The sequence below is a fragment of the Rhinichthys klamathensis genome, unplaced genomic scaffold (assembly GCF_029890125.1).
Source record: "Rhinichthys klamathensis goyatoka isolate OS25496 unplaced genomic scaffold, OSU_Roscu_1.1 h1tg000868l_1, whole genome shotgun sequence".
NCBI classification, from domain to species: Eukaryota; Metazoa; Chordata; class Actinopteri; order Cypriniformes; family Leuciscidae; genus Rhinichthys; species Rhinichthys klamathensis.
In genome coordinates, this window is record NW_026607234.1 from 120001 (window position 1) to 129863 (window position 9863).

The window sequence follows — 9863 nt, forward strand, 5'->3', positions numbered from 1 at the left end:
AAGTTTGAGAAACACCTCCGTGACGCACGAGGAGACACCCTGACCCCATCCCGCTGGAGACAGAGAACCTACGCCATATATCCGAGCTTTTCCTCTCACTGTGAAGGTGATGTTTGAGGAAGAGGTGATGCACGAGGAGTCCAGCTCCCCAGAGTCTCCAGTGGACAGTCTTGGGAACAGCGAGGAGGAGCTCGACCACAGGCGACAGCAGAAACGCAGCAGCGGCAGGAAAAGACGCCCGAGCAGGAAGAACGGAGAGGATTCCGACAGTCCCACTCCCGGGAAGAGAAGCAAGAAGCTCAGCAACAGCGGCGACGACAGCCCGCAGTCTGTGGAGGACCTGCAGACGCAGCGCGTCATGGCGAACGTGCGCGAGCGTCAGAGGACTCAGTCTCTGAACGAGGCGTTCGCGTCTCTGCGCAAAATCATCCCCACGTTACCCTCGGACAAACTCAGCAAGATACAGACTCTCAAACTGGCCGCCCGGTACATTGATTTCCTCTGTCAGGTTCTGCAGAGCGACGAGCTGGACTCCAAGATGTCCAGCTGCAGTTATGTGGCGCACGAGAGACTCAGTTACGCGTTTTCCGTGTGGAGAATGGAGGGCGCGTGGTCCATGTCAACATCACACTAATGCACGGACGCGCGCTTCTGATGCTGCATGGTATGCAATGCACTTTTAAATGAAGGGTTTTCGGATGATACATATAGTCTACCAGTCAAAGTATTTGGACACACTTCTAGAAGTTTATGTTTAAATGTTTCACATTTGTTTTGTAGAAAAATATAGTCGTAGCCTATATATGTTTGTAGTTCGAGAGTGGATGATAGTGAAGGATTCATCATCAAATTCTCTTCCCGCAATAGCGTTTAAAAGCATCCCAGGATGCACCTCGATAAGTTGGCTGAGTTTTAAACAACGAAGAAAGATTTCATTTTCAGCTTTCACATGTTTTGGTCACTATCATCCACATGCTTCCATCTAATAATGGTTTCATTATTATTGTGCAGTGTATAAATTAGTGATAGGCCTCATAAAGAATGAGGAGATGTGTCTAAACCTTTGGCTGATAAACTATTTCTAAAGAACCTGTTATGATTAAAAGATTCTCACATGCATTTTCAAAACACAGTTCTTTGAGGAGCATAAACAAAAAGGCAATTCAGCACTAATAATTTGGAAATATTTTCTCGTGCAACCAAAGTTGGGGGGATTTTGCTAACTTTATTTATTCTGGTATGGCCTATAAATACTATTAAGTTAAGGAATTAAACGCATGTTATTATTAGATAAATGTTGCATGGATTTTCTTTTAACACACTTTCATTTTTCCCCCCAGATTTTCCGCCATAAGCATGGAGTCAGAGCAGCTGAACTCACTGGAAGGAGCGACACGAAAACAATGGCGAAAATGAGGATTATAAAGGGAAACTTCTGGAGCATCATGACGTCGTTGCAAGCACTTACAGTAGTGAAGTACGACATGCGAGCAGGAATTACAGTCACATCTGGGCTGTTGTGACGGGGAATGTGGAAAACATGTGCTTCTGTCGAGCAACAGAGACTCACTGCACATTTGACGTGTCGTCATATTTATTTCTGAAAGTAAGAAAGAACAGAATCGGCTCATATCTGCGTCAACACTTTCTTTGACTGGTCCTAGAAAAGACATTTATTTATTTATTAATGATTGTCAATGCAGAGAGATCTGGTGTCTACATGCATTTACGATGTAAATATGTGTATATTTTCTGCAATAAAACATGGTTTGAAACGTACCTATTTTAGCATGTTGTTATTGCAGTTATGCAATAGTATGAAGGGATTTCAAAAATACATTAAAAAAAAACGAAAAGTAGTTTGTATACGCAGAAACATCTGCAATAATCATTCGATGAGATTTTAAAAATAAAAATATAGGTCTTGCCGGGATTTTATAAATTATCTTTCCGTTGTTATAAATTATGTTTATAAAAAAAAATCGTTCTAATACTCAGCTCATTTATACTGCAGTTTTGTTTTTCTAAAGTAGAAAAGGACATATTTGATAAGGACATATTGAGATCTTTTGGAAGGAAAATATCTTACACTATTTAACATTAAATTAAGAGGATTATTCAAACTATATAATGTTAGTTATCTTTATTATTATTCTAAATATTTTTGAGTGGGTTTCGCCCAAAATGTCATTTTATTTCGTAGTAATGATTTTAAACATTTGGACGAAATAAAATACAGGAACTGTTTTAATAGGCTACACACAAATTATATTTGCATGTTATTTTCCACTATGACAAATGACAACACATCAGGGAAGAATAACACAGTAAAGAATAAATATTTCTGCAGTCATTAAGACATTTGTGTCATTTTGCGCGGGCATTTGAACCCAAAAGGACAGCACATGACAGACAGGAGGAGGTCTGGGAAAGCGTTCAGATGTTGTGGAGAATCATGTGAAGGTGTGTAACGGCTCCAAACATCTATGGAATTCCCAGATGTCTATAAAGTGAAGGGTCGGGAAGGTCACGGAGAGGGTCAACACAGCCAAACACGAGCATTTTACAACCGATTCAGAGAGAAATATTATCAACCGATAAATCATCAAACAATAAAAATGAAGGAAATAACATTAATAAAAAAATAGGCCTAGAGGCAAACGAATAGGCATACAGAAAAAAATAGGTTTTGATATAGGATAATTATTGTAAAGTAGCTATAAATGAGCGCCACAAAAATCCTCCGAATATTTTTAAGTAGGCCTATAGAATATGAAGATGTTTTAGAAGACACGCAAGCAGGGTGTGATTGTTTCTGCTGTCACTGATCTCGATTTCCAGTCAGAAACACGTTCAAATCCAGTGGTTTTGGGAATTGGAGAGGCAGAAAGATAGCGAGTGAAAGAGGGAGCTCAAGCACCTGAATCAAACTTATTTTTACCAGATGTTGTTAATATTTTTCTTAACGTCACGTGAATAGAGCAGATGTTGAGTTGCACAGACCCGCCTTCACATGCACGCATTCAGTCTGACACAAATATGCGTTGAGTTTCTTTAAAACAAGTCAGACTCGATGGGGTAATGATGGAATGATAAACCTGATGTTTGTGGAAAGGTTTTGCGCGCGCAAACTTTGACATGGAAAAGTCTAGGATTTTTCTTTCTCTCGTTTGCTTTGGATTGTGTTGGAGTTTAGCAGGGATTTCATCACTCGATGAGGATATACTGCAGAATGCCTCTGGTAATTCATTCTCTAAAACTTGAACTGGATATGCTGCAGTTTTGCTTTTTTTGGCATAGCTGGAGTGTTTCATGATCATGTTAATTTCGGTGCTTTTTCGAATGAAAATAAAGGCTATATGAATTATGAAATATGATAGAATGTTCCTGTTTTTATTGTATGTTCAGAAAGAAAAGAAAACCAAATCAAGCACTGCAGTTTATTTGCATGCACTCGGGCCTTCTGCACGAGCGTTTGAAATATGAAGTGTAAAAGCGGGAGTAAAACAGGCTTGTCCAGTTAAACGATTTGACGAATGTTGATGTAAAAGCATCTGACCTGTAGGGCAGTGAAGATTCGCCGAGCTGAATCGATTCACCATCTTCAAATGAGCATGTCCGTGTTGTGTTGAACTTGAGAAACTCTCACCTTTGTGGACTTGACTGCATGAAATTCCTGGTCCATGTGAATTACACAGCAGTGCACGCGCACACGCACGCGCACTCTTTCGTGTGATCTCTCTGAGTGTTTGAACTGATGGCTTTGACATCATGATTTAAAACTCAAAGGCCAAAAGACATTAATGCACTGCTCATCTGATCTCAGTTCAAAGTAGAAACAAAATTGAAATAATGTGTAAAAAGAAATGTAAATGGCAGATTGTTAGATCACATATAGCATTTGGGTAAATTGTGAGAGCTTGAGCTGTAGGATATTTGCCAAACGGATGTAGCTTTATTTTTTTTAAAGTATAAAGGTGCTTGACTTCATTTAACAGTAATATTTTTATTTTTGTATTATAAGTTTTGGTAGGCTAAGTAAAAATAGGCTATAATAAATAGCTATTAAACAGCACAAAATTATATTCAGTGTCAGAATAATCAGTGAAACAGAAAACAGTGAAATTTTACTGTTTATTTTGTCATGCTTTGATGTTGGGTAGGCTATAAGTGCGGTGGTTTAAGGTCACTTTTACACGGACATTTCTAAATATCTTACATACATTTTTTCCATTTCATATATTTATATATAAAATTTGATATAAAAAACAGGTGTTTTTGTAAAAGAAAAAAGAAAAAAAAGAGCAAAATAGGCTACATCGTCAGGTCCCGAGTGTATGGTGAAGTTTTTAATGATGAAATGAACACATACTGTATGTATAAATATCAAGAGTAAAGGCCTGTTCACATCAAGAAAGATAACTATAATGATAACTACATGTAGCACATTATGATGCTACATTCGTTTATTTTAGGCGCGCGCTGCAGTTTTGTCGTCTGCCGCTTTAAATGCTCGAGCTCTTTAAAGCATGATGGATTCTGATTGGCTATCAATCTTTTTATCGTTCATCAGCTGGAAAAAAAAATCGTTCAAAAATGATTCCAACAAAATGTAATTTCTCTGTGCCGTTATCATGGTGTGCGGAATATATTCTTTTACATTTATAATTTTTAGAACTATATATTTTTTCGATATCGTTACCTTAAGGCCCGTTCACACCAAGGACAACAACTATAAACTATAATAACGACAAAGATATTTCTAAAAATCGTTCTCAGTATTTAAGAATAGAATAGTTCACACCACAACTAAAACGATAATGGCACATAGAAACGATATCGTTGGAATCACTTTCAGGACGATTTTATCCAGCTGATGAACCATAAAAACATTGACATTGAGCCAATCAGATTCCATCCTGCTGTAACAAGGTTGAGCATTTAAAGGTTTTTTTTATCATTATTATTTGTTATTATTAAGTTTAGCATTTAAAGAGACTGTCCTCCTCCGAAAAACGACCCCATATGTCGTTTGTACATGCAGCGTATTACGACCTATAGTGGCGTTTTAAAATGAAGCGCCCTCTAGCAGTCTTATATATGACAGTCTCGTTTATCGGGTGTGTCGTCATCAAATGACCTTTGACTGTCGTTACCAATAAAAACAAAATGCGGCAAGAAAAAGAATGTCCCTGACCGCCGTAATCAATATCTGTTTTATTTTATTTAAAGATCTATTTAATGTATCGTTGTGACTGTCGGCAATTCATGTGTAAGTATAAGTGTAGTTTGATGTTTTTTCTTTACAAATGGGTTGCGATTGCCACTAAATGAATGTGATTTTACCACAGTATATTAGCTCGATCCTGCTAGTTAAAGCACAGTGCCCATACATTTTTACCATAGTAATTAGTTTTACTGTGGTATTTTTAGTTAAATAAGACAACGCCATGCTTTTAAGACTGTGGTTTTACTGTGGTATTTGTAGTTAAAGCAAAGTACCACAACACATACCTTGGATTTAACACAGTAACTGTAACGTTAAATTTACTGTGGTATTTGTAGTTAAAGCACAGTAACTTGCATGCTTTTACCACAATAACTGTTTTTACTGTCTACTATTTGTAGTTAGAGCACATGAGTAACCACAGCACTTACCATGGTTTTACCAGAGTAACTGTCGTTTTACTGTGGTATTTGTAGTTGAAACAGTAACAAATCACTTGCCATGGTTTTACTACAGTAACCATAGTTTTACTGTGGTGTTTGTAGTTGAAACAGTAACACAACACTTGCCATGGTTTTACCACAGTAACCATAGTTTTACTGTGGTGTTTATAGTTGAAACAGTTACACAACACTTGCCATGGTTTTACCACAATAATCACAACACTGGCCATGCCTTTAATACCTTTTTGTAATGTAATTGTAAATCAATATTCTTTTTCTGTCTTGCAGTTACTTCAGATCACATACTCCTCCATCTCCATCTCCCACAACAACCTGTAATCCAACAGCTCTTTTAAGAGGCCATCTCTCGCAAAAACTCACTTTCTGTCTGTCTCTCTCTCTCTCTCTCTCTCTCTCTCTCTCTCTCTCTCTCTCTCTCTCTCTCTCTCTCTCTCTCTCTGTTTTTTTTAACTGTAATTAATTTACACATTTTTTTTGCTCTCTTTCTTTCTCTTCTTCATCATGGAATATTTTTAAAAATCAAAATTTGATCAATTCTGTCAGAAAGCTGCTATTAACAGGGAACTTGAACTCAAAGCTCCCAGTGCTGATCTTGAAGAAGCTGCCAGGGAGGCTGAACAGGTCCTTCAAATTAGGTAATGTTGAACACATTTAGTTATAGCTGATTTGCTTTAATGAATGTATCCTTATTTTATGTTTTATTAACTTTCCTTAAAGTCCTTCCTCTCAAATAATTTGGTCACGGATAATTTTTAACACACTGTCTCAACATGTATATATTTCTCTTTGTTTCAGCTGAAAAGGAAGTGCTGTCAAGGGCTTGTTAAACCTGTCTTCGTGGAGAGGGATGAATTCGGCCATCTTGTGTGTTTATGGAGATGGAAAAAAGCGGCAAAGGCAAATGTTTCCAATGGTATGTCTGTGTTGGTCTTAACCCTTGATTGAATATTACTGCAGTTACATTTTGCACAGCATTTGATGTTTCTTAAACTTTGTTTTACATACTACACTACCCCATCAGTAAGAACCCACAATAAAGCGTCATGTTGATGTAGTAATAGTTCATACAATTGACCAAGTCAGCAAATTCATATGATATTATGCAAGTGCACTCGTACAAAATTCTATGACTTTTACTCCAGCTGCTGTCATTGGCCATTGCCTCAACTCTCTTGCAGATTGTAAGTAGTTGGACCGTTTATATCAGAAAGTTCATATCAAGTCCATTGTATTCTTTATTAACCTTTACATATTGGCGCCGTCTCTTCTCGTACCAACAGTACATGATATTTTTCCACATGTTGATTTTTATTGACCACATCTGTTTAAGAAGCAAGAGTCTGGAAATGCTAGTTTAACAAGTTACGTGACACATCAGATCTTCAAAGAACTTGTCCTAATCAGATCACTTAAACAATTAGTTCACCCAAAAATGAAAATTCTGTCAGTAATTGCTCACCCTCATGTTGTTCCAACCCGTAAGACTTTCATTCATCTTCAGAACACAAATTAAGATATTTTTGATTAAATCTGAGAGCTGTCTCACTCCTCCATAGAAGCTAAGGGATCGAAACTTGCCAGCCTAGAAAGTTAGAAAAGACAATGTTTAAAATAGTCCAAGTGACTACAGTGGCTCAACCTTGAGTTTATCCAGCGACGAGAATACTTTTTGTGCGCAAAAATAACGACTCATTTAACTCTTCATTTTCTTCTCTGTGGGCCTCTGAGTGAGTTTACGTAGTGTAACAGCGCAGCGCTTCTGTGTTGTACGTCAGAATGTAGGCTCGCTATTGGCCGACGCAGGTCATGTGTGTGATGCGTGTGACGTACAACACAGAAGCGCTGCGCTGTTACACTACGTGGCTCACTCAGAGGCCCACACAGAAGAAAATGAAGAATTAAATAAAGTCATTATTTTTGCTTGTTTTTGCACACAAAAAGTATTCTTGTGGCTTGATAAACTTATGGTTGATTGACGAAAGTCTTACGGGGTTGGAACTTGGAACAACATGAGAGTGAGTAATTACTGACAGAATTGTCATTTTTGGGTGAACTAACCCTTTAAGTTCGTTCATCACACCAATAACAATAACTATAATGATAACTATTTTAACATCCACAACAAACGGTTAAAGTTGGATAGATCCTGATTGGTTGTCAGTGTTTTTATAGTTCATCATGTGATTTAATACAATTCTCTTTTGTCCTTTCTTGCAGGATTTGTCACAAATTACTTAGTCCTGCTCCATCAGCTCTCTACAATATCAAACTCCATCAGCTCTCTACAATATCAAACTCCATCAGCTCTCTACAATATCAAGCCCAATGGCTCTTTTAAGACCCAACCCATCCAAAAGCTTCCACATCGCTCTCTGTCTTGTGTGGCACATCTGCTCTCAGCCCTTCTTCACTCTTATTGCTAATTTCCACTCTGACCATGTCTACTTGTAATAATTTCTTTTCTACAGTGAACACTCAGATTCTACTGTGAGCACTCCTGTCACCATCCCTCCCACTGTATTCTACTTGCCAACACAGAGAAAGAGGGCGGGAATGGTAATGTAAAAATAACCTATTTTCTTTCTTTTTAATATTATTTCCTTAATTGTTTCAACTTAATGTTATTGAATTGCATAATATGTAATTATATAAATATATATATATATATATATATAAATTTATTACATGGCTTGGTTGAATTCTAATGTAGAATGCGGTCTGTTGTTTCTTGAAAACAGACCGCTGCTAAGTATAACACACCGTTGCCATGAAAAACAGAGCGTTGCAATGGATTCTAACCGTAGAGACGTAGCGCTAAACGCTATTTTCTTTAGCGGAAGCAATACAATCATTTTTAAATCAATAAACCTTTTTAAATCAATATTTTGAGTCAAATTATTGATATATTTGGTATGTAGCCATGTAATAAGCGGGATAATGTCCCTTACACATTATCCCTTACATATATCATTCCAGTTCAGTTTTCTCCATCCATCTGAAATGCCAATCAAAATTACATGTTAAATACTATTCATTGTTGTTTTAAAGGGGTTTCGGTTACATATCAGTTACTTTATCAATCAGTGTTTTTTTTAAGAGTTTTCTATTTTTCACTATAATTGATTACCTCAATGCAGATATTTTTTTATATAACCAACCTATTTTTTTGTTTTCTTTTCTACATAGTGGCGCAAACTGGAGGAGTACCTGTGTGACAGAGGATGCTGTGCTGGGCGCTTATCTTTGTATTTAAACAGTTTGACATATAAATAAACAATGGGAAATTACTACAAATTGTGTCCATTCATTATGCTTTTTTTGAGCTTTTTTTTTTTTATTCCTATATTTATACTAGCTAATAATGGTAATGGGGTCCATTTCCTGGAAACACAGAAGTGATTAAATAATTATGTACCTTTAATACATTGTAAATGTTATAGAATTACTTCATTTGAATAGTAGCTGAACTTATCTTTGTTTAAGAAATACTGAATGCTTGAATAATTATCAGAGGATGTAAGCAAATGAAACTTTTTGAATTATTTTAATACTTATTTGTCATACAGTATCCAACTGCAACATTTTTCTATTGCGTGTAATCTATTGGTGCATCGGGTTATGCAATGCAATCTGTCATTTTAGTTTTATATTTAATGGGGACAAATAAATGTTTAATTTGTCCATTCACCACAAGAACCTGGAAGATCCTGTCATAAATGACCATATATGGACAAGTAAGTGTGACGCATCTGCTCAACTGGGTTGTCATTGGCTTTGACATTTCCTTGGCATCTAGAGGACTGGCTGTGGTTGGACAATCTTTAAACCCATATTACTAAACGTTTAATGTTGCAAAGTACGTTTTGCTGTTATAATTACGTCAGTAATACATAAAGTTAACAATGTGGTGTTGAGTTGTTGTGAGAAATTACCCCTTTACCGAGATCCTAACCCTAACCCTAAGTATAAGTTAACTGAACTACAAACAAAGACTATTGCCAAATAGCTTATAATGATAGAGGCTCATGGGTAATGTAGTTTAAAACGTTTAATAAAGAAATTTTTAAAAAATACTATCTTTACTGAACATAGGGATATCTAATCATGGTCATTGTGAAAACCTCTAAGAAATATTTGAGAGGCAGGCTAAAATTTGGTATTTTACTATAAGC

General features: G+C 36.6%; 1 protein-coding gene across 1 annotated transcript in view; it reads left to right on the forward strand.

Annotated features, from left to right (window-relative positions):
* The window catches only part of twist1a (twist family bHLH transcription factor 1a), a 1792-nt gene extending 60 nt beyond the window's left edge, over positions 1-1732 (forward strand). The window contains exons 1-2 of the mRNA XM_056243938.1: positions 1-664; positions 1341-1732. The exon at positions 1-664 is cut by the window's left edge and continues 60 nt beyond it. Coding sequence (XP_056099913.1) covers positions 110-634 — 525 coding nt within the window. The 5' untranslated portion in view covers positions 1-109 and the 3' untranslated portion in view covers positions 635-664; positions 1341-1732. The remainder of the gene's footprint in view (positions 665-1340) is intronic.
* Positions 1733-9863: the final 8131 nt, after the last annotated feature.